The sequence below is a fragment of the Lontra canadensis genome, unplaced genomic scaffold (assembly GCF_010015895.1).
Source record: "Lontra canadensis isolate GAN:19392208 unplaced genomic scaffold, GSC_riverotter_1.0 scaffold56, whole genome shotgun sequence".
In the NCBI taxonomy this organism is placed as follows: domain Eukaryota; kingdom Metazoa; phylum Chordata; class Mammalia; order Carnivora; family Mustelidae; genus Lontra; species Lontra canadensis.
Window position 1 is genome coordinate 1,480,298 of NW_022631050.1, and position 26,519 is coordinate 1,506,816.

The 26,519-nt window shown below is 37.6% G+C and overlaps 1 protein-coding gene across 2 annotated transcripts in view; it reads left to right on the forward strand.

Moving 5' to 3' along the window:
* The window catches only part of KCNMB2 (potassium calcium-activated channel subfamily M regulatory beta subunit 2), a 234,124-nt gene that overhangs the window by 192,054 nt on the left and 15,551 nt on the right, over nucleotides 1-26,519 (forward strand). For both annotated transcript variants that reach the window (XM_032875384.1, XM_032875383.1), the window contains exons 2-3: nucleotides 9,773-9,895; nucleotides 24,928-25,098. In XM_032875384.1, coding sequence (XP_032731275.1) covers nucleotides 9,840-9,895; nucleotides 24,928-25,098 — 227 coding nt within the window. In that variant the 5' untranslated portion in view covers nucleotides 9,773-9,839. The remainder of the gene's footprint in view (nucleotides 1-9,772; nucleotides 9,896-24,927; nucleotides 25,099-26,519) is intronic.

Genomic DNA, 26,519 nt, shown 5'->3' on the forward strand with positions numbered 1-26,519 from the left:
TTTCAAATGTGGTTAGTCTACATTGCCATGTGTTACAAGTATAATATATGCACTGAATCTTGAAGTCTTAGTTTTTTTCAAAAAGGTATAAATTATTCTATCAATAATTTTTATTCTTATTACATGTTGATAATATATGGGGTATATTTGGTTAAATAAAATTTATTATTATAATTAATCTCTATTGTTTCCTTTTATTCTTTTCACTGTGACTTTTAGAAAACTTAAAATCACGTATGTGGTTCATATTATAATTTTATTGGACAGTGGTTCTCTAGAGATAGTAAAAAATTATATACAAAAATTTGGATACTGAGTGGATGAGGCATGAGGGACAGGAAAATCATTCTTTCATTCATCCCTGTATATTTAACATCTTCTAATATGAAACAACTTTTAGTCGATGCTTCTTAATGGATTGGTGTCCATTTTTTCAAGAAACCAACCATACCCATTAGCTGTTTTTCTCTATTTGAGAAGAGACAGTTCTTCTGGTTGGACAAGGGAACCAAATCAGTTCCCTTCAGAGGAGAGATTTACATTGATTAGTACCTATCATGTGCCAGACCCTTGACATGTCTTCTCACTTAATACTGAAATAATTTTTGGAGGCATGACAACCTTCATTTTTACAGATAAGGAAATTGAGATTCAGAGAGGTTAATTAACTTATCCCATGTCACAGAGCAAGGAAGAAATGAAAGTAAGAGGTAAAGGTGTGTCCCATGCGCCTCTTTCCAATTTGGGTGGTCATTAAGGGATAAATGTATTGGTTAAAGAATAACTAGGATTCGAATTTATTTTTTCTTTTTTTTAAGATTTTATTTATTTATTTGACAGACAGAGATCACAAGTAGGCAGAGAGGCAGGCAGAGAGAAAGAGGAGAAGCACTGAGCAGAGAGCCCGATATGGGGCTCCATCCCAGGACCCTGAGATCATGACCTGAGTGGAAGGCAGAGGCTTTAACCCACTGAGCCATCCAGGTGCCCCAGGATTCTAATTTCTGACCCTCCCTCATCTCCTGGGTTTTTAGTCCCTAATGTGGAACCCAAAAATTATATAGGCTACAAAACGCAGGAGATGGGAGATCTTTAAGCAAACTATCCCAAGGTATTTATATTATAATATCCTCAGCAACTGAATTATCACATCTGGCATTTTTCCAGACAATAGTAAAAACATAGATTTTAAAAAGGACTGTATATCTAATTTCATATTTCTCAAGAGTATTCACCATAAAATCCAAGTACTTTAAATGGGTTTTTCTTCAACTTGTAGGCATCAAAAAGGATTCATATTTCTGCTGCTGTTTTTTTTTTCTTTTTTTTTTTCCTTGTCGCTTTAAGTACAGTTCCTTCCACTGGATCAAAGTAGGATTTGGAATTTAAAAAAATATTTTCCTTTGCCTGCTTAGTGCCTTTGCATTGTGAAAAACCACTTTTGTGATTACACACATTTGTCTTTTATCTGCAGTCTTAAAAAGTTTAACTATCTAAGTAAACCTAAAACCACCAAGCCTCAGTATTGGCATATGCCCTAGAATATTTCTGATGGCTCCTCCAGCTAATATTCAAGATTTCTTGGAATTCTGCTTCAAATCCCTTCATTAGGATAATGGCCTTAATTTGGCATATTAGGTATATTAGGATATATAAATAAACATTTATTTACATACACATAAATAGCTATACATAAATAATTAGCTGCCAGTAATGTCAGGTTCATTATTTTAATTAATCCTCACAACAGATTTTGAGGATTACATCACATTTCTGCTTCATAGATAAGGAAATTGAGACTCAGAGAAGTTAACTAGCTTGTATTCAATGTACTAGTGATAGCAAAAGGGCAGAAATGGAGCTTGAATTCAAGTTTTCTCTGCTTTTAAAGCTCATGGTTTCTATTCTGTTTGGCAGTTAAAGACAAGGATAAATCAAAGGAATGGTCCTGTTGGCAAAAAGAAAGAGCTCGGTTACTCAATTTGGGGCTGAGAACAGCAAGTTCAGCTGGTTTCCTCTAGAGTAGAATTTTACATGTATTATCCGCAGTCAGTTCAGAGAGCCTACTGGGAGAGGCCATGGACAAATTAGGTTCATTCAGTGACCAACACAGCTGGACCTATGAACCACATATTTTTGCCCCCCAAAATATCTCTCTTACCAATCTGCTACAGCATCTAAAATTTCAACTATCATAGCTCCCCCTTGGGATAGAGTGATGGTTTAACACTTGGTTTAGAAAAGGGCCATATAGGGAGGCAGCCTAGGAAATGAAAGAAATTATGTAGAAGAGTCTGTTGGAATCCTAACATCAAAACAAGATTTCTTCTCTAGATGTCCAGCTCTACAGAAATGCCTGGGTCTACAGAAAACCTTTTCAAGGATCACTGGGGGGGGCTTTCCTTTTGTCTTCTTCCTAGGCACTTAATCTCTCTTCCTTCCACTTTACTAGATTTCCAATGAGTATTACTGAAGACTTCATTTAAGAAATTAACAGAATGTAAAATAAAAAGAAATTGTATCTTACCAAAGACAAATTAGAAGTTAAGCCATAAGAACAGACCTTGGCTGCCATTTCCAAAGCCAGATGAAATAAAATTTCTCAGATGAAAGGAACCTTAGACTCATCTCTTTCAATTCCCTCATGTTATATATGAGGAATTGGAGGGAGGTAGGCAAAGGGGCTCTCAAAAAAGAGGTTAAGAGAGCATGGGTTTCGGGGTTAGACAGGCTTGGATTGAAAATCAGACATCATCACTTAATAACTCTGTGACTTGAGCCTATTTACTCACTTTTTTGAATATAGCTTTCCTCTTTTGGTAAATATTGAGAGCCCTAATATGGGTTACAGAATTAAATGAAACAATGCATATAAATGCATTATTTATATAGGTCTGGAGAAGAACCTCATATCTTTATGTTTATTATTGGCATTTCAGAGCTCTTCTCTGTAAAAAAAAAAAAAAAAAAACCCTCTTACTATAGTTTGGCATCCTTGATTTTCAACTGAAATAGAAGAATTAAACCACATTCACCATGAAGAGATGGATGGTTTCAGCATAAATATGTCATTTGTACCAATCTGAGGCACACGTGAGTTATGAGCAGGTTTTCTTACACCAGCTGTGTATGTGTGATGCCCAACAGAGTGAATGTTTAACAATTAAACTGGTTTTAAATATGTAGCATAGAAGGAATCAAACTAAACATCAGTTGTGATTATCCGCTTGAAAAGCTCATTAAGAAATGAATTATGGAATACTGGACTAATTAAGCCCATGTAGAGATGTGTATTCCATTTCTGCATAAGACTTTTTTTAAATGACTCAAGCAGAATGGTTTGATGTATTGGTATGGCAATTTGGGGGGAAAATTTCTACTATTTCCTCCAAATGAAAAACACTAACATTTACCGAGTGCCTACTCAATGCCATACATTATTTCAAATTATCTGCATGGCGAATCTTTATGATATCTGTTATTACTCTGATTTTCTTGATGAGGAAAATGAGATTCAGGGAAGTCTAACAATGTATTTAGGTTATATAATTACTGCATAGTAGAGCTGAGATTTCAACCTGAAATGAATTTCAAAGCTTTTTCAACCAAGCCCTGAGATAGTCATTTCTGATGTAGATGTGGTGCAAAACTCAATTCATTACACACGTGCACAATGATCTTATATTAAAGGCCCCCATGCACACTTGTCTGACCAGCCCATCCCCTCATCTTGACCATAACATCTACAAAAGAAGGGCCATATATGTTGTGTTCACCAACATATCCCCAACACCCAGCTCAGTGCCTGTTGTATGTTACATCTCCAGTAATAAGTTTTTGTTAATGGAGAAATGAATACTGAATTAACTAAAAGAACAGAGTTCATCTCCACAGTCATCCTTTCACAGGTAGCAACAGTGAGGAAAACCCGAGTGTTTTGCCTTCTTTCATACAATTACTCAGCTACAGAGTGAAGACTAGAAGCCTGGAGCCTCTGAGCTGCTAAGCTCAATGAGCCAAGTCAGCAGCAGGCTGAAGGACAGGTCCATTATTTAACTGGGGCTATGTCCTCCTGAAGCAGAAGTCAAACACATCCTGATTACATCACAGTTGGCCTGCATATGTGAGCGAGGTCACAGCTAACTCCAACACCCATCTACAGCCAGAGGGGTCCATACATTGTCAACCCAGCTATTGAAAAATAGTCTGTAATAAAAATTCACAGAACCCATTTTCTCTTACTTGATTCTTCTCAGAGGCCATTAGCATTCGGCAGGAAACTTCTTTACCTTCACCACTGAGCCTCAAGCAGAGACATTCCCTCAGTCTTTCAGGCATCAAACTGGGGAAGAAAGCTCTTCCACATTCCTGTTAGAAGGCATTGTCAGGAGATTTTTCAAGAGTCCTCACTAGTCCCCCAAATGCTACTAACATTTAGAGGGCAGATAGAGAAACAGGACCCCCCCCCCCCCAAAAAAAAATGGAAGGAGCACTTAGAGAGTGGGAAAGAGAAACAAGAGAACATTGTCTGGTGAGTCAAGATTACAAAGCATTTTTAGAGGTGGGAAATGACAAACAATAATTAGGATCAAATTCAGTAAGCTGAGCAATTTAAATAAGATGTGAAGAGACAAGTAACTATTAGATATGCCCACTGGGAAGTCACAGCACCCCTTAGAAAGAGCAGTTGAGAGTGCGAATGTTGATTTGTTATTCTGACTCCTCCATAGGCTGTGCATTCCTTAGAAGTAAATACAGTGGTTTGGTGCCACCAGCACCCAGTACAGTGCCTGGCACCTACAGGATACTTAATAAATGCCATCAAAAGGATGCCCAAATAAATGAAAATAAGACGTAGTAGTTTATTTTGGGGGAAAAAGAAACATCTGCAAGATATTTAAAACTGCTTTTAAGATGGACCAGTGTTTTCTAATTCAATCACTAGGTCTAAAATTATCACCATACATTTGGCTTCTCCCTCCAAAGGTCCTGAGGCCAAAACAACTCAGTTCCTATGGAGAACATATAATTTGACTTCTGCAAGGATAAAGTCTCACAGATGAGAAGCATTCCTAAAGTTCTGTGCTCAGAGTGACCTTTTAAGTTGCTGCTGTGATGTCATTAGTGTTATAATTTTACGCAAGATTAGGCATGTAATTATGTGTTAAATAGTTCTGCTGGCTCCTGCTTGCTGTTTAATAAAGCAGAGTGCATTAAGAGCATCCCAGATGCATAGCTCAAGGCCACTGACACCAGAAAACTGCATCTGGATGCTCTTTCCCTGCTTCGTACGCCACTTGTCCTTGCACTGTCACCTCAAGGCCTCAGCCCGGGTACCAGTGGAGAAGCCACTGCACAGAGTAGTACTCAGAACTGTTACTCTCCCGCTTAAGCTTCTAGAGACAGAAGGAGTCCTCCTTACGGATTCAACTGAAATGAAATCAGAACCTGAGAGTTTGTAACAAGTGTTTCTCACCTTGACTGCCTCAGCGATGCAGAATCCCTGAGCAGCTTTTTTCAAAATTCCAATGCCAGGGCCTCACCCCAGAAGTCCTACTGGCTTGGCTGGAGACCCAGTACTTTTGGAAATTTCCCCCAAATGATTGTAATATGTGGTCAGGTTCAGGGACACTCTATTTCTGCTCTTCTTGCTCAGGATAGGTATCAGAACTTAATGTGAATGAGGAAGTACTTCAGATTTTAATATCTCGGCATCTGAGAAAATTGTTTTTCCTCTATTGAGTGCCACTGACCCACAGGAAAAAAAATCAATAGTCTCAATGTACAAGTACAAAGCAACTTAATTGGACTTTTTTATAAAAGGATAAAATCCAGTTCATTTGCTATCAAAATAACCAAGGGGAAAAAAAGTAAAAAAACTGATGTTCCTACTATGTAGTAGTATGTTCCTACTATGTGCCTTGATCCTACTTTAGGTATTTTGCATCTGTTATTTCATCAGTCCTCCAAGCAACCCAGAAAAACAAATGTTACCATTCCCATTTTTACAGCTGAGGAAACGAAGACACAGAGATGTTCAACTGACTTGTTCAAAGTCACACAGTTGGTAAGTGGTGATGCCAGGATACAAACAAATGCATAGGCCTATCTGGCTTTCCTGGGACCACACTGCCTTTCTAAAGGAAAGCTTACTGGATGATAATGTAGAGAGCAATAGAAACTTTCTGCCCAAGTCAATGAAAAAAGACAGAGGGAGCAGGACAGTGAGGAGAAGGAGTAAGAGGAGGTAGGAGTGGGAAGAGGGAAGGGCTCAGGAAAGTGGCAGGAAGGAGCCACAACAGCACCCAGCAACAGTGAGGCCAAAGTCATATCAACAATCACATTTCAAATGGATAATTAGATGGTGGGTCAGCCAACATAACCAGGGTGGCATTGTGTGAAGTGCATTGTGCCATTAAGGTGCATAGGTTTAGCCCTGCCCTGCATGGCTCACAGCCTGCAGGGGAGGTGGATTTGCCTACAAGCAAAGTGGAGCCTGCTTTGCTCTAACAGGGGTCAGATACCAAGAGCAGGATACCAGTCGGATACTGGGAGCAGAACGGAGGAAGCTGCGAACCTGGGTCAGAGAAGGGCTTCATAGAAGAGGTGACCTCTGAGTTGGCCCTGGAAACAAAGGCTCTCATTCACCGGGTGGGAAAGGGAGGCAGAGAGATCCATTATTAAATCCATTATTTAAGCAAAAACTAAGTCAAGGAGGTCAAGACCCACGAGGGGTGTACTTGAGCAATGGAAAGAGGCCCTTAATAGGTTCTTGACACAGAGAAATTGTTACAGTCTCGCGGACAACCTCTTTTATCCAAGGCTGAGATGGCGTATCTTGGGGTTGCTGGTTTTTAGAACACATTCATCTGCAGCCTTATAGTCATGGCTCCGTCAGGTTCACTGTGAGTCCCAGGTCACTTCATGATGGGATTGGATCCCGGCTGCCTCCCACTGCCGACAGCCCGTGCCACTGCTAACACAGATCTCTCGTGATGCTAGCATTCCAAATTACAAAACAGCAGAAAGTGCTTTTTTTGTCTCTTTATCACTTTCCTCATCCCAACTCAAATGAAAAGTTTCTTGTCTTATAAAGTGAGCGGGGGTTGAGGTAATTATTTAAGAGTTCAGGAGGACTGCATTTGAGCTCAAGAAAACCTCCAAACAGCTTCCATTAACATATCCTGGGTGTTTCTTTGAAGCCTAGAAATTTTTTCAACTTCCACAGAATCTTTATACTGTTGTCCTTAAAGAAGCTACTCCCTTTCATTTTAATTAACAACAAACCTAGCAGGGTTTAAATAAGAGTTTATCTTTATGAAAGAAAACTGGGCTGGGGAAACTCCAAATCCACTTATTGGACCAAACTGAAGAGTCGTTAAGTCCTTTCCAACAAGCTTTAGACAACTAATTAAAATGAATACATCTTTTGTCTCCCCCTCTCCATATCCTCTTAAAACAACAGAGCAAAGGTGCCATGCTAGAATAATGACACATTGTGTGAAATTATCCTAAGTATATTAAAATCATTGCAGCTTCTTTCCCTTGGAATGATTTCAAAGCATTTATAATATGTATGGTGTGTCTATGAAATGCTGGTTAATAACCAGTAGCAGGGCAGGACCTCAGTAATTTATTGCTTTACTTTAACTCAAGAGTGTGGCAGTTTTCTGTCTACTCCACATCCCTAGTCCTTCAGGAGTGACCAAGGTGAGCAGAAGATTCCACCAGTGTCAATGTTGAAAGGACTTCCTGGAAGTTTAAGCCAATCCTCATTCTTATGGAGTAGATCATTCAACTTAGATTCAAATCACTCTTATTTCCTGAAGGCTAACTGGCTTTAATAATGGATTTAATCTCTTATCTTCTTTGCTACGTTGTAAAATCTTCAAAAAGGAACATAACTAACTTAAAATATCTCAGATCCAAGTCATTTAAAGAGCTAGCAGATTCGACTTCTAAGTCCTTCTAAAACTGGTAAGAGCATCCATTTAGGTATATCCTTTAATTCCTACCATTTATCCTAGGAGACAGGAGATGGGAAGATGAATTCTTGCATCCATATGGGTTACTAAACCCCTGCTACCTCCATGGCCTCTGTTCCTTCTATCACCAATGCTGACCTCAGGGTTGCAGAAGGAGATCTGTTCCTAAAGCTAGTCCCAGAAAGACAGTACACAATGCCTTGCATATGCCTAGATTCATTCTACCATTACTGAATCACAAAATGTTGGAGCTGAGAGCAATCATAAAGGTTCTCTGTTTCCAACTTTCTATGTTACCATTAAAAGCAACCAGGCTATAGCAAAGTTAAGTGACTTTCTTAAGGCCACACAGCTAGGTAGTGACAAAATCAGGTCTCCAGCCAACCACTAACTCTAAGTCCATTGTCCTGAGCCCTTGCTGTTCAGAGATTTCTGCAGACCTTCAACATCAGCATCACCCAAGAGTTGTTAGAAATGCAGAAACTCAGGTACCATCCCAGACCTCACTGAATCAGAATCCACATTGCTATAAGATTCCCCCAGGCAATTCATATACACATTACAGTTTGAGAATCACTGGACTAAGACCATAATATGTCTTCCTACAGAGAGCATGAAAATTGGAGGCAGGCAGACATTGGTTTTGGAGCATGGCTTCACTTTTCTAAATCTGAGCAAATATCTCAATCTCCTGGAAACATCATTTGTAATCTGGAAATAATAGCACCATCCACCTTGCAGCTTTCATAATATAAGCACAACATAAATATATGCATATATATCTCATTATATATGCATAAATAATATATGCAAAATGCCTGACATGTAGTAGCTAATATATAATATAAAAGTTAATATTTCCAGTCTCATGCTTCCCATTAATACAGTGTTCAACCAAAAGGAAAGCCACAAGTGATTGCACATCATGAAGAAATCACCTTCCTTCCTTCCTTTGGTCTATTAGCTCAATCTTATTTTAACTTTCAGATGCGATTATGATTTCTATGATATTATGTTTCATGTTTCTAAATCTCTAGAAAATGATTATTATGTTGAAAATCAATAACAATATCTAACTACTTTTAGTGTGAGGTTTGGAGATGAAAAACTTAACCCACAAGCCAAATCCTAGCCAAGAGAACATGACTTTCCCCTAACAACCTGATTCTAAACCCTAAAATCTAGGATCCAGGAGCCAGAGAGTATCTGCTTCTGCTTCTGCTTCTGTGACTTCCACAGAGACTCAGCCGCCATGGAACAAATCCACAGCTTTGGCAAGAGCAGAGCATAGACCTGTCAGCATCAAGGAAAACAGTTTGAATAGGAAAGGAGAAATAGAATTTTAGTAACTACATCTGAACCAAAATTTTGGAAAAATACAGTGTACCACAGTGTGAAACCCTTCCAAAACTGGATTTGTGGGGAAGGAATGTGATGCTAAATGTCAATGAGAAAGCCGTGTCCCCCCACCGTGGTGGATCTCAACCCTAGCCATGCATCTGGAACACTGAAAAGAAATTTGAAAAATAAATAAACATTTAAAAAGAAGAAGAAGAAAGAAAGAAACAATGAGGAACCTTTTGAAAAATTGAATGCACATTCCTGAGGAAGGGACTGGGCTTCCATGTTTTTAAAGGATTCCCAGTTGATTTTAATGTGCACCCAGGGTTGAACAACAGAAACCTGGCCTGATTTAAGAGTCAGTCCACTGAAGCTATTGGTTGCTGTTGATACAAAGTCCCCAAACTTAAGGTAATATGTTTAACCTCAGCGTGTTCCCTTTCTAGGTCTTTCCACCATTCCTCCAGGACTTCCACCATAAGGAAAGAAGCCCCTGGACCAACATCCTCTAAGATGTTTATATGGACCAGTGGCCGGAGCTCTTCATCTTACAGACATGATGAGAAAAGGTAAACCACGGGGGTTCGGGTGGCTTTTCAGAATCATTTAACCTGACTACTCAGACAGCATGCCAGTATGAAAGCCTGAGGCAACAGAGCGTTATGTTTTACAAGTGTGAATGTGGGGTGGGCTGTACACCGAGGGAGTAGGTTTTTGGACACTTTGGCCTTCCCCAGAACCTAGGATACTCTGCAGTTTTGCAAAGGCTGTTCCTTGTCAGAAATGCCCTTCACCCATGCACATCCACACCCACTCATCACTTGACTAGCTCCAGCTCTGCTTTCAAATATCCATTCCATCACAGCCTCCCACCATTGTCTTGACCAGCACAGACTTTGTGGTTTACTCTCCATTGAATTTCCAGCCCCACCACTGTACCCCCACACAGTAAATGCTCAGTAAATACTGAACCAAAATGATGAAAACTGCATTTCAAGGACATACAGCAGGGAAAGAAAGCCAAAATTATGCAAGGATGAAAAGAAGATGGACAAGTCCGTGGAGCCCTCAAAGTCCTTAGAATAGCTTGGGGTAAGGGAGGAATGGAGGAATGAGAAGAAAGATTAAAAGGCAAAGGCCAATGTTCATAAAAGACAAAATGACGATTACACAGTCCCACCCCCCCACCTGGGTTTAGGGAATAAATGCATTTATAACATTCTCTGACCATTTTTAAATATTCATTTTCTCTCCATTTGTTTCATTCTGCTTCTCTCTTTTCTCATTGTCCTTACACTCTTACTTCCATTTGGTGAAGTTTAAAACACCACTGTCTATACCAGCACATTGCAACTTAAGCAAGGCTCCCCTGCCTACAGATCAGATGGAAACCAGGCTTGATAAATGGTCCTGGGCACAAGAAAGGACCTGAGGGAGGTTTACCAGTTTTCAGAACTGGTACTTTTATTTTTCCTTTTAAAGTCCATATTACCCTACAGAGGAAGCCCTTTGAAAATTTCTGAAAGCAAAATTATTCTCCACAATAACTATGTATTACAGCAAAAAGCTTAGAAGCAACTTTAGTATTCATAATAGAAAATCTGTTAAATAAATCATGGAATGTAATATATCACTTAAAAATGCTTTGACATAATAGTAACTAAAAAATCAAGTTGAAAAATTATGTACAAACTATGATTGCAGTCACACACACACACACATACACACACACACACACACACACATATATATATATATATATATATATATATATATATATATATATATATATATGAGATATATATGAAAAAGCCTGGAAGGAAAAACATGCTTATCACTTCTCCATTTTCCAAATTCTTCATAAATGTGTTATACTATCTTAATTATAGGAAAAATAATGATATGGCATTTTAGTAAAATTACAGACCAGAAGGCAACTAGCATTTGAACAAAGTCTTAATGCTCATCACAACACAAGAAGATCAACTGAAAATTCCCTATCTTTGTTCATCCCAAGTTTTCCACATGGTTTTTCTCAATGCTTAATCAAGTTATTTTTCATTTGCTTTCAAGCCATGTAAGTGAACTCTTTCAGCAAGATCTTACTATAAGACTAAAACTTGGTATTGTCATTTGAAAATTCCATATTTTGCATGTAATCTCATTTCCCAAGTAAAAGAAAAAAACTCACTGACAGTGATGGTGAAAAATGGCAGAGATTTTTTTTGCCCTGTAGCAATATTGTGACTTTCAATGCTTAGCCTGTCTGAGGTTTTGAAGGCTTCATCAGAGCTGATGAGTGTGATTTATTTCACCTTCTATTTATTCTCACTGAATAATTTAATTAATTATATTTTGAGATACATGTAGCTTTTATGAAAAGATTAACACCTAAGAGGCAATTATATTTTACATAAAGTACTCTCTTAATTTATATTTTGAGATACATATAACTTACAAAAAGATTAACACCTAAGAAGCAATTATATTTTATATAAATTGCGCTCTTAATTTATAAGGTAGATATTATTGTGTCCATTTTACAGATCAGGAAGCTGAGGCTCGGAGATTTTATATAACTTCCCAGGGTCCAGCAACTAGCCAGTGATGGAATCAGAATTTGAACTCAAGGTCCGATTCTCTCCCTTGCATCCTATAGTTTCCATAGGTTCTTTCAAACATGAGATACTTGGAGCAACAGTCAAGGGCCAAGCCTGCAGGGGAGAGATTGTGTTAAATTACAGCTGAAAATTGCATATCAACAGAGATAGTAAACATGTGGATATGATATATTGGCAATGTTTGTGGAGTTAAAGAGAACCAATAATTAGCTTCATATTCTACACCATTAATATTATATGAACTCTTAAATTACTATTTTTTTATTTTCAAATACGATTTCAACAACTATGAGACTCAAAATATTGACTATAAGAAATAATTTCAGCAAGCTTTATTCACAGAGTAGAAATGTTAAGGCCTTTGAAATCAATCTGTATGGTTTTAGCCTTGAAAGTCCAAGACAAATGGAAAAACAGCCAATGAATACAGCAACTGAATCTGCCACTAAGCCAGTTCCTTAGTTTGATGGTTCATCCATCGGTACCTCTCCCTTGACCACACCTTCATCTTCATTGCCTAATTCATAGACTCTTGTAGGACAGGACTCAGATTTTGAAAGTGATTAAGATGCTCTTAGTAGCAGTAATCATGGTGATAATGAAGGTGATGATGCCTGATAATGAGTCTAGATAATTAAGGTCCTCAAGTTAATTATTTGGAAATAAATTGACTAGGTTCTCTGGCAGCACTGCCCAGAACTGCTAGTAATTATTCCACCTTCACTTTCTTAGTCTGCAAACCTGGCCTTTGTGTATCTGGCTTTTCCAGCTGTGCTCCTACAGCAATCCCAGAGACAGGGCAGCCAAAAATCCCCAGCTTCCCTCCACACCACCTCTTCTTGAGACCACAGCCAAACTTGTCAAGATAGTGTCTTCCCTGGGATTTCTCAAAAGATAGAATATCAGGAAGCAGCTTACAGACAGGTAGAGGAAACATGTTGGAAGGAAAAGTCCACCAGAAATTCTGAAACCAAATGTCTTATGGCTCAAGGGAAGTTGAAATCAATTTTGCATTTTTTTCATCCGTTGAATTCAACAGCAGTACTTGTTCTGATCATCTGCTATATATATGCACAAAACACTGATTTCTATCCTTATCCTCCATTCCACACACGAGCAGTATGAAGGAATACTTTTTCATCTCTGAACAAACTTGTAAGGTGAGCTTAGTTTAATCCCTAAATTGCAGGCAGCAAAATAAAACAGCATCAACAGTAACTAATTCAGAATTTAAAGACGAGAGAATTTATCGGCTAAGGACATTACAGCCGAGTTTTTATCAAATATTCTTTGGATGGTTTCTATTAATAGTGATCTGATATAAAGGAATTTTTATCATGTTAATACACAAAGGATGATGATACAATAAGCTTCTGAGTACCCTTCATTAAAGTTAAAAAAATTAAACAATCGGAATTTTTTAAGCCCTTGAGAATACTTCCCTAACAACACCCTTCTCCCTGTCTCAGTCCCTATCCAGAGATAACCACCTTCCTGAAATTTCCGTTTATCATTCTCTTGCTTTTTCTTCATGCGTTTATCACATTTGAATCTTCAAGCAATATATTGTTTATTTCTGAATGTTTGGAGAGTTTATACAAATGTAATCATGGCTTATGGATTATTCTGCTCCTGACTTTTTTCAGCAAATATTATGTTTCTATGATCTATCAGTGCTGATGTGAGTAGCTATAGCTCCTTTTCTCTGCTGTGCAGTATGCGATTATATAAATATAGTACCATTTATTCATCCAGTGTATTGCTAACAGACATTTGCCTCACTTCTAGTTCTTTTTGCACCAACAATGCTGCTAGAATCCCTCTTGTCCGAATCTCCTTGTATACTTTGTACAAATATTTCTTAGGATATGTACCTAATTTAGAAATATTTGATTCAAAAGTCTGCATAGCTTCCACTCTACCAGTTAATGCCATTGCTTCCCAAAACAGCCGTTAATGTGATTTCATAGTTCTACAACCTCACCTAGGGTTTTCAGATTTTTAATTTTCATTCATTGAGGGGGCATTGTGCTTTCAACTCCCATTTCTCAGATGAGGAGAAGTGAGCTGGGGTAAATCAGAGTAGGAGACAAACCATGAGAGACTATGGACTCTGGGAAACAAACTGAGGGTTTTGAAGGGGAGGTAGATGGGGAGTTGGGTGAGCCTGGTGGTGGGTATTGTGGAGGGCTCGTATTGTGTGGAGCACTGGGTGTGGTGCATAAACAATGAATTTTGAAACACTGAAAAAAAATTCAATTTAATTTAATTTTTTAAAAAAAGACAGCCTTCTTCCCTTCTTTTCTGTGAAGTGCCTATTCAGATATGTAGTCAATTTTTCTACTGGATATTTTTAGCTTTTTCTTACTGATTTGTAGGAATTCTTTGTAAAAATTTATATTTATATTAACCCTTTGTCTGTTTATTGTGCACAAATAGCATCTCCCAGTTTGATACTTGCTTTCACTTTCTTTATGATGCCTTTTCATAAACATATTTCCTTATTTTAATGTGTTCTAAGTTAGCAATTTTTGAACATTTTGAAATCACTTCCAACTCCAAGTTCACAGTTCCTTTAACATTCTGTAGGTTTGCCTTTCAATATTAGATCTTTAATCACCTGAAGTTGATTTTGTGAAGTGGGCATCCAATTCTTTTTTCCTCTGTGGGTAACCAATTGGCCCAGCACCTTTTATTAGAAGAGATATCCTTTCCCCAGTCATCCCAAAAGCACACATGTGTTATATATGAGGCTTCCACATATATATGGATATGCTTCTGAATATCCACTTTGTTTCACTGGTCAACTTTGCCTACCTCAGACAGACACCACACTTGAGTTTACAAACTTTATCATTGTAATAACCTTGCCACCTGATAGGACAAGTCACCCACCTGGTCATTTGTATTCAGGAGTGTATTTGCTATCCTTAGATGTTTGTACTTCCATATAAATCTTAGAGCTAGCTTGTCAAGTTATAACTACCCTGCTTGAAATTTTTATTGAATTTCTTGAAATTTTACTGGAATTTTATGAAATCTATTAATCATCTTATGGAAAATTTGCATCTTTATGTATCAAGTCTTTTCCTGAATATAATTAATCTCTACATTGATTTGTCTTCCCCAATGTCTCCCAATAAAGTTTTATAATTTCTCTAAAAAGAATGTGTACACATTTCATTAGATTTATTCCTAAGTACTCCTAAGTACCAATTTTTTAATGTTCAAATTGTATTTTCTACTTTTACAGGCACATGGAAAGGGAAATGATATATCAAGTTTCATTTCAACTATGCTAATTTTTGAAATAATTTTAACAATTTATCTATATTCTTTTGTATTTTCTTCATAGTCATATCATTAGTGAATAATATATTTTTGTTTCTTTTTTATCAGTAAATAAACCATTTATTTATTTTTCTTAGCATATTATGCTATGCCATATATTAAATAAAACAGATAATAGTGTAACATCTTTGCTTCATTCCTGTTCATAAAGAGGGTCCTTTAAACATTTCACCATTAAGTATCAGGTTTACTATAGGTATTTCCCCTATATTATACATCACATTAAGAATGTTCCTATCTATTTTTAATTCACTAAGAGTTTTCATCAAGAATGGATGTTAAGTATTATCAAATATGTTTCTCTTCATATGATGGTAACCCTTTAATATATTTATATAATATAAAACATTAATAGGTACTCAAATGATGACCAACATTATATTCCTGGGATAGCCCCAAATTGATCATGATGTGTTTTCACTTCTATGTATTGCTAGATTTAGTAAGCCAACTTGTTTTTTAAATTTTTGCATTTATGTTTATGAATGAAATTGGTCCATAATTCTCCTTTTTGTGTTGTCTGATTTGCTTTTGGAATCAAAATTTGCTAACCTCATAAATAGGTTGGGTAGCGTTCCAACTTTTTCTATACTCCGGAATGATTTGTATAATACGGGTAGAACTCACCTATAAAATATCAGAACCTGGTACTTCCATTATAAGGATATTTTAAATTAATTATTCTATTTTTTAATATTTTTAGAACTGTTTAGATTTTCTACTTATTTCTGAGTCAGTTTCAGTAAGTTATATATTTGTAAGAATTTGCTCTATATTTCAATAAATTTTGTATTTCAGAGTTTTCAAATGTCTTGATATAAAGTTGCTTTAACTATCTTCCATTATTTTTCTAATCCATGCTGTATATATTTGTTTTTTTAATTATTAATATCTGTTTGGCCCTTCCCTATTACATTCTTGATCAGTCTTATCAGAGATTTTTTTCATTGGTCTTTTCAAAAAATTAATTTTGAGTTCATTGTTGCTTTAATATAACTCATCTTCTATTATTTATTATTTCCCTCTTATGTTTTCTTTTAATATATTCTCTGAATCTTTTTATAACTCCCTAAGTCAGATGCCTAGCATATTAACTTTCAGGCCTCTTTATTATCTAATATAAGCATTTAATATTATGCATGTCTAACTAGGTACTGCTTTAGTCACCTCCCATTGGTCACTTTATAGTGTTTTTATTATCATTTAGCCCTAAATAGATCCTAATTTATCATGTTTTAGTCTATGACCCATGAGTTCTTTGGAACTTGATTTTTATTCCCATATATAGAGCTATTCTAGTTATTTTTTGTTACTTATTTTTATAACATTATTGCACTAGAGCCAAATAATGTGGTCAATATAAAGGCAATACTTCTCAAAGGTGCTTTAGGTTATAAGGATACCCTAACTTACCTAATGATTCACACAATTTTCCCTTTCCATCTATATTTTTCACTGAGGACTTCAAATATGCTAAGAGATCAGGTGAAAAATAAGTAAAAATTAAAAATTAAGATATCACTGGGAAATTGTGTGACCTGATAAGTTGGAGGTAGAACTGAAAAGCAATAACTCTTTCTTTTGTTTCCATAATTTTGCTTTCATCTTTTGTCTATTATTCATTAAGTAATCTTATAAGACTTCCTGGGAAATCCTGTCGATTAGTAAGTTCACAATAACATTAGGTTCATGGACAAAACCTATCATATTAATTACTATATTAAATGTGACTGTCATTTGTTCCCAAACTCAAAGCATATTTCCCCTAATGGAATGCATACTTTAAAAGATTGGAAACAGAATAATAATTCAATTAATCAAAATGGACTGCATAAAAATACATCTCCTAGCTCAAGGGAAAAACATGAAACATGGAACTAAATAGAAAAAGATACACATATGAAGAAGCCATCTCAAAAACATGGAAGATTTTGGTGGACAAAAGGCAGAACAATGGCTGTTTTAATCAATGCCACTCCCAGCTCTGCCATGTGAGATAGCTGGTTTAGTGTTCCTGGAGCAGAAATATATAGCAACTCTGCTCATTTCAGTTCAACTGGCATCAGGAATCCACTGCCCCACACACTCACCCTCATAGGATCTAACAGAAGACTCTATTCCTTGAAATCTGGAAATGAGAGCTTGCAGTGCTTGGAAAGCTTGAAGTTTTTCCTGGAAAGAATATTACATTTGTTGGTGGTAGAGTCCAATGGGCACTGATAGGGAAAAAAGCCAGGAGCCTGTTCTAGCCATGGCTTTCTGATTTATTTAGTTTCAATAGGCCATTTAGCCTCCTTATGCTGGCTACCTCACAAACTAAGCATGTTGTAACCATTTCTAGCCCACATAAAAGCAACATAGTCTGTGACCCTAATAAATGCAAGAGAATGAGACTAAAATGATGAATATGGTCTGGCTCTAACTCCCAATTAACTCAGTATTCATTAAGCCAAAAGGACAGAAATACAAATATTCGGTATGTTAAGTATTATGTGTGAGTTTCTGAAGCGTCTCTCCCAAGTAACTTCAGATATACTGAATTCTTTACTTTTATTCACATCATCCCTACTTCTCTTTTCCACACCCACCAGGCCTTCTCACCCCTCTCACAGCTCTGGACTTATCTTCCTTCCCTCTCTGTGTTCTAGCACTTTTGCTGTCTTTTGTTTCTCTGATGAAAGAGTCTCATTAAAACCCACAGTGTTACTTATTCTGGACACAAATGGTGCTTAGATCTAAATTTTCGTCTCCTCTGCCACCCCTTTTTTTCCATTCCTCTTATCGAACACCTGAAACACAGGAAGAGTTTCAGAATCAGCCTCTACCTCCAGACATAAACTTTTATTTAACGACCAGACACATTAACATGAGTGATCTTTCTAAAATACAAATGTAATTATATCACTTCATTCCTTACATTCTTTTAATGGTTCTTCTAACTTAGAAGACACACAAGATCCTTTTATCTCTGGCCCCCTGCATATCTGACCAGCTTGCGGCCTGCCTCCCCCACCCACCAGATCCTAGAATCCAGCCAAACTCAACTACTCCTAATATCTCACATTCTGCCTGGATACTCTCTCTTTCTCAATTGTTTGCTCATCAAAACCTCACTTCAGTCTATTATAGGACCTTTAATCATTACTGCTGAAATTAAGTTATAGCCTTCCTTCATTGGCACACTTCTACACCACTGTCCTGATTATAAAGCACAGCCCTGGGACAGTTTTCTATCACTCATCTGCTGAATGCCCAGTTCAAGGAATACCCAACACGGTGATAGACAATTTGCCGGAAGCCACTCTACCAAAAAATAAAATAAAAAAATAAAAATGGAAATTGCCCATCAATTATTTCCATGAATTTCTCAAATGTAGCTATGTGCCAGAAACTCAATATGATCACTGTAACCCTATATAGTTCTATGGGTTAGCAGGTTGCCAGATTGTGCATTATGCATAGTTCAACTTCAACTTTCTTCCAGCAGAGAGTCCCACCATTCCTACCCAGATCCCTCCTGTTGCAATAGCAGAAACAGCAGAGACGAATTAAACATTTTGTAAGATGATGTTACAAGGACCAAAAAAAAAAAAAAAAAAAAAAAAAACTGTTTCAAATGAAACTTCACAGAATCTTAAAAAAGCTGTTAAAATTCTTGCCCAAAATTAATTACCATAACCTTATGAATTGTTCAAAGAAACAGTGGTTAATTGATAAAGTTGACAAATCTATCAAATTAGTCAGTATGAAATTTGCCATAAGAATCTCAATGATGTTAAAAGATTAGGAAAACAGGGGTGCCTGGGTGGCTCAGTGGGTTGAAGCCTCTGCCTTAGGCTCAGGTCATGATCTCAGGGTCCTGGGATCGAGCCCCGCATCGGGCTCTCTGCTCAGCAGGGAACCTGCTTCCTCCTCTCTCTCTGCCTGCCTCTCTGCCTACTTGTGATCTCTGTCTGTCAAATAAATAAATAAAATATTTAAAAAAAAAGATTAGGAAAACAGCAAATGACTCTAAGTTTTGAAAAAAAAAAATCAGTATAAACTGAGATTCTCCCAAATGAAACACTAAATTTTTGTTATATCTATTATCTATATCTAGCTATATCTATTTTATTATATCTGTATCTATTCACATAGTTAAGAAAGATATATCTATGAATGTATTCATAAGAATATATTTATAAAGAGACTCAGTCTCCCTAAGAAGCTTAGCTTTGGAAAAAAAAAAAGTCGAATAGATGTTACAATGTGGCTAAAGAGAATATATTCATGAGAAAAATTTATTTTTTGAATGTGATCTTACAACACCCATAAAAAGGTATTCATATTCATTTACTATACTTAAGACAATACTCCTTAAAATGTCTGTTAAGTGTGTAAATGTAATAAAGTAGGCAAACTATTCATTTAGCAAAGTGATCCTTCAGCAAATTGGCCCTTAGTGAATTAGCTATTTAGTAACTGATCCTTTGGCAAATGGCCCCAGAACATTGACTTGCTTTCCCTTTTCTACTCTCAAATTAGTTGCACTGGTTTCTCACCCAGCCCTCTTAGGATGTCTCAGTCATTTTGTATCCCCAGAACTCAGCACCATGTGTTTCATCTTATGAGGACTTTAAAATATTGAAAAATAAACAAATGAATTAATAAATAACATTTACCCTGCCTTAACTGAATTTTTTTTTCCCCAGCAGGCTAACGACCAGGGAAATCTTCAATTAATAACCTTTACCCTGCCTTAACCTGAGTTTTTTTTTGCCAGCAGGTTAATGACCAGGGGAACCTGAATTTAAATAGGGAAGACTAAGGAGAAAAATCTTAGACACTTTACTCTTTATAGTCACGTTTGTTATCACATAATCTTATAAATAATTTGTTTATGAACTATAGGCTGAGTCCTAATATAAAACTTTAAGAAGTTACCCAAAGGGTGCCTGGGTGGCTCAGCGGGTTAAACCTCTGCTTTCAGCTCAGGTCATGGTTTCAGGATCCTGAGATCAAGCCCCCGCACCGGGCTCTCTGCTCAGCAGGGAGCCTGCTTTCCCCACTCTCTCTCTGCCTACTTGTGATCTCTGTCTGTCAAATAAATGAAGAAATCTTTAAAAAAAAAAAGAAGAAGAAGAAGAAGAAGGAGAAGAAGTTATCCAAATATGGAGTTCAAAATAAAATTATATTGTGCCAACTATTGCTTGGGAAAAAAAGCTTTACTGGACAATTGAAAATCATTTTCTATGCAAGATATTTTGTTATACTTGGATTTGCCTTGTAGATTTATTATCAGAACTTTGTTTTACTTGGATTTGGCTTATATGTTTATTAATAACTCACATTCACCAAAAAGATGTGGACAGAATGCTCCCTGTACATGTAATAAAGACTGTACATATCTACTATTTGTTGCTATCACCATCTCCAAACGTAGACTTATATCCACCATATTGATTCATAGTTCACCATGAAGCCAAGACTGCCTCAACAGAGTTCAAACATACTGCTTTTCTGGAACATACCAAGGCTAGATCTACATCAAACTTATAAATCCAAATTCATGCTCTATACGTACTGTTGGACATCCCTCTTATTCAAAACTGAATTTATAGCCATATCCCAAACTTTTCCTCCTGAGACCTCTACTTCATTGAACCATTCTGGCCTTCATTCCCTTATGTTCCTCCCTACCCTGTCTCAGGTAGATTATATTATAGAGAATAAATGCAAAGAACCAAGGGAGATGAAATACAAGCTCTGTTAGCAGTGGCACAGTAACTCCCAAAGTACAAGCTTTCCTAACACAAAGCCTGAAATATAGCACTGAAGACAGTGAAAGGGCCCAGCTAACTAATCACTTAGTCTCAGGCTGTGAACACCTCTTTTCCCAACTGGGGCTTACTACCTGAAGAAAGGAAGGCCAAGGCATACCAGGCCTGAACAAAGACAAGCCCAAAAGGAATTTTTAAAAATTGTGCCATACATGAACAATGATGTTCAAACTCACCTAAAAGATAGACCTAGCCCCTTGACTGTCAGGTTCTGGCCCATTTCACCAATCAAATTAGTCACTCCTCCACCTGAGCTCAGGATGCTATGCTTGTGAGGGAGAGAAGCTATAAAGGCACCAAAGGCCTCTCCCTTCTTAGCCAGAGTAGAAAATGTACCCTCTTGGAAACCCTGAAAGAGTAAGGACGTAAGAATCCCGATTTTAACACTTTCTACCATTTCTGAAGTGATCCAAGCCAAGTGCTTGGGCATAAAGCTAAACTACATCCCTCTGACTTCCTCATCATCCTCTACATTCTATCAATCACCAAACCCTAAAGTTTTATCTCCACGTATTTCTCCATACATCCCTTTCTCTCTGTCTATCCCACTCAATCCTACATCCAGGCCTCATCATCCTCTGCCAGCACTACAGTAAAAATTTCCTGGTTCTTTCTGATCTGTCTTATTCCAATTCTCATCTAATCTCCACAGTGCAGCCAGAGTGATCATTCTGAAACTCAGTTCTGATTATGTCACTGACAGCTTTCCTTTAACTACAGGATAAAGGCCAAGCTCTTTAGAATGACTTACAAAACCCTTCATGACCTACCACCTTCCCAAACTCATCTGGCCCATTTCCCTGGCCCCATACTCATCCCAGTAATGTGAAAATGTTTGTAGTTGCTGACAGCCACCATACAGTTGCAAACCTTCATCCCTTCATTCATGTGATTCCTTCTGTCTGAAATACCCTTGAGTCCACGTCTCATTTGGTTAACTCTGATTTAATCTTGAAGATTCTGGTTAAGGCATTACCTCCAGGAAGCTTTCCCTAACCTTAATGCCTTATTGCTTCCTGTCCGGCTCTCTCAGGCTACAGGAAAAATCACTCCTCTTTGTACTCACTCTGTGAATTGCTCCATCATTAAATTCACTACCTTATGTTGATACTTATTTTCATGTGTGTCTTGGGCAAGGACCCAGTAATTAAAGGCTATCAGCCCTCAAGATAAGTTTGTGGACTTAAACTGAGCTCTTTGTTCTCCCATATCATTCATTCCTTAATTTATCAATGAATTCAATAATAATTTATTGATGAATTTCATGGGTACGGCCCACCCCACTCATCCACTTTCTTTTTGCTGAGTAGTATCCTGATCTCCTAGATACCTTTTTTCCTGTGTGAAAACAAATCATTCTCCTTCTTCTCTACAAATTTCAGAGCATAGGAAGAACATTTGTTAACCATTTTCAAATTGTAATTTTTTTAAATTGCTCATTTGAATCTTTTTTATATGCTTCTAGTCCTGGTGACATAACTGACTGATTACACTGCATCTTTCATGGGTATGGACTGACATAAGTGATGTGTAGTGACAGCCTAATCCTCTGGAACTGTGAGACTGCTGCTTTCCTTTGCTGGCTTCCATCTGCAGGAAATGCGAATCTCAGAGGCAGCCATTACAATTAAATACATTTTGATAAATAATAGCCTAGAAACATCACATTACAACAGCTCTTTGAAGTCACTCAAAAGACTGAACCCATCTCTTCCTGCCTACTACTGGCTTGAGCAGCTAATGGGCACAGATTTTTTTTTTAGTTCAAGTTAATAAGGAGTCAAGCTTAAAAGGGTTTGATATAAGTCTTACATTTTCCAAAGGAAATCTCAAGAAACAAATAGAAAAACTTAGAGGGTGGGTGGTGGCCAGTCTATGGAAATCAAAAGCAGAGAAGAGCAGCTAGTCTGGAGGAATTGGGCTGGGCAGCTGGAGAATAATGGAAGATATGGGCTGTCAGGACTTCTGGCACTGAGGATAATGAGCAGCAGGGAGTGAGAAAAGGGAGGAGTTATGAAGAACACAGCCACAGAAGATGGCTTCTATTTCACGATGATTCTCCTGCTACAATGGGTCCACTCTTCAAGGAAACAGTAGACTTGTATACACTACTTCATGAAGAGAACTTCAAATAATAATAAGCTAGTTGGTTAATTTTACGCTCTAATAATTAGATTAATAAATACCTTAAAACCTTCTGGAAATCTATTAGGTCCATACACGTTTTCACACTTGTACGGGGAATCAAAATATCTAACAACCAGCCCAGAGTGAACTAGCCAACCAGAATGGCATGCACACCATAAGCGTCAGGATGGCCATCTCGGAGCACAAAGGTAAACAGAAGCCCTGAATATACACACAACTGTACAAAAAACAGGCATCTCTTCCTTCTCCTGAAACTTCCATTCTGGATTTTACTCTGGTTTCTTTTCCAAAAATAAAGAATGACTAGTGATAAAAATTTAAAGGAAAATCTGAAGTTATTCTTTGTGTATACTGGCTTCTTGCCTAAGGCTTAAAAAAGGGTGTAAGAGATTCTTCCTCCATTTTCACCTTTCTAATTGTCTTCCTCTCTATTCCCAGACCCTAAATAAGGTCATCAACTCCCCTACTTCTGGACCCTTGTAATCCAAAGCTCCCTTCTCAAAATAGAAACTAAAGGAGTCTGAGCTGCCTCTTCCCTGGTCATCTGTTTTACCAAATCCCACAGTTCTCACTTTTCTCTCCAAGCATCCAGCACCCCAGCAACTTCTTTTCTGTCTTCTCCAGATCTTGTTTCAGATCCAGTCTTTCACTCCTAAGTTTTCTACACTATTCATTTTTCTGCCATTCTGTTGTTTAGAAATTCTTTGGAAGATTGAGGCAATTTTAGGATATTTTGATGTTCCTATCATAGAGCTGTAGCCTCCCACCCCATTTTCCAATGACAGCACTTGTTAAATGCTTCAGGTCAGTCATTCCCCTGAATGATTTACTTAGGTCTCAGTTAATCATTACAATGCAGTTAAACATTATTCCCACTTTGCAGGAAACTGGGAATCAGAAAGATAGGAGTTTGCATTGGTCAAACAGGTAGTAAGTGGGGAAATTGGGTTTCAAAATCAGGAGCCAGCTTGGTCCAATCTCATGTTTTTTCTTACCCTATGCTTCTGCTCCAAAAAAAAACTAATAAAACTATCCAAAGTTATGGAGTCTGGCCCTGAATGATATTTTTCAGAACTCAATCAAGTGTTTATACCTATTAAAAAAAACACTGGGTCACCACTCCACATTTTCACATTGCTTATAAATCTCAAGTCAACAGAGCCCTAATCAACCCTAAGCTTGAGAAAAATGTTAACCAAAATAACTTCTGTCTATTACTACTGAAGGGAAATAAGGTATTAAGTTGATAGATTCCTGATGTCTACTGCCATTTATTTGAATTAATGCTCCATTAGGTATTCAGAGAGTATAAAAAGATCAATGATGACCAGCTGGAGGTTAAATGGCAAATCTAAAGCAATATTTTAAGAGTTGAAGGGAGTGCTTTCTTTAGATTTAAGAGAAGGAAAAAGTATTTCCAATTAGACATGGGCCCCAGGGAAAGAAGAGTGACTTGTTTCTGCTCAAGGTTGTTGCATACACGTGTGTGCTGGGAGGCAACTGTCAGTCACATGCTGGGATCTGATTGCATTCAGGTAGGTTTGGAGGGCTCCTCTAGGCCCCTCTACCCTTAGGAAGGCAAGAGCAGAGATTTACCCACTCTTTAGGGGTGTGCTGATTAACCGTGAACTTCATGTAAGACTGTATTATTTTCAACCTCAGAAATATTTACCAAAAAATCAGGGACCACGACCTCCTGGACAAAAGGAAAACTGTCACAGCACTGAAAGCAGGAGAGGACCGGGCCATTCTCCTGGGACTGGCCATGATGGTCTGCTCCATCATGATGTACTTTCTGCTGGGAATCACACTCCTGCGCTCATACATGCAGAGGTAATACCTTTGGGTGGTTGGGACACGGTCATTGGTCTTCTCCTTCTTCCTCTCCCTAGCTTATCAGCCCTAAGCTCCTCTTCCTCACCTTCTTTCCCAATAAGTACATTATACAGTGCCTGGCACATAGTATTTTTAATAATGTTATCAAATAATAATGATAAAAATAGTTCTGTATATAGGCTGCCTACTATGTGCAGGGACTTTCTATGCATGACTTGCTTAATGCTCATGGATACTTTATAATGGAAGTTTGATATGAATATACTCATTATAAAAATGGCCAAACTGAGGCTCAAGAATGTTATAATTTTCTTGATATCACACAAAATAGCATATGGCATAGATAAGATTCAAACCCACATCCCACTCATTCCAGAGTCCCTATTCTTGCCTCTTCACACCTTTGTTCTCCACCATTTTTCCTTTTCTAGCCCACACCCCTCTTCATCACCCCACACACTGGTGGTTCTTAACTACAAATTTACATTTTCTGGGAAACTTTAAAAAATACCGATGCCCAGAACCCTCCACAATCACCCTAGAAGGTCAGATTTAATGGTCTGTAGTGGGACCCAGTTACTAGCATCTTTCGAAGTTCCCCCTCCCCCACCACCCCATGATCCTAATGTGCTGTCAAGCCTGAGAAAGACTGCTATCCATCAACTTTTAATAATAGCAAGTTTGAACCCTTTTCATTTTAATTCTTGCTCTAGGTTTACTGAATAGATAGGGAGGCAATTAAATACTGAAAGAGCAAGTGTATTTCCCCCTGAGTAAGCCACATGATAAATCCCCGACAGCCTCTCTAGCTAACTGTTGTCCATAAATTGGACACTTTGAGCACAGGGGAGCCTGGCATTGCTGTAACTAATGGGGAGAGTCTCACAGTGGTTCAGCTTAAGGAAACGAGGCCCTTTCAAATAAAATTTGAGATTTCTATCTGAAAGAGAATCAAACCATTTTGTGGCATTCATTTCTCCACCTAAATTAATACTTTCATTTTAGAAGCAAAATCTAGCAGACATACAGTAATTTGCTAAAATTAAGGCATCATCTTTCCCATTTGTGGCTGCTCCGCTCTGTGTCTCTGATGCCTTCAGCTGTGTTCCTTCTCAATGAAAGCGCTGATGCCTCAGGCCTGAGTGTGCACTGATTCCAAAACCACTTTCAGATCTTCACATCTGCTAAGAACCATCTAAGACTTTTTTCCCCTTTGTATAAGCAAAATCTGACCATCCATGCCCTAGGAAAATACAATTTGCCACACCAGAGGGGGTAAGGGCTAGGATCCTGCCACTGGCATGAAGTTGGACATGAAAAGGGAAGTCAACACATGTCCACAAAAAGGAAGGGGTATTAATCTGCAAAGAAAATGTGCTGTTTTCTGATTATTACGGTAATCAGTTTATACCCAGAAG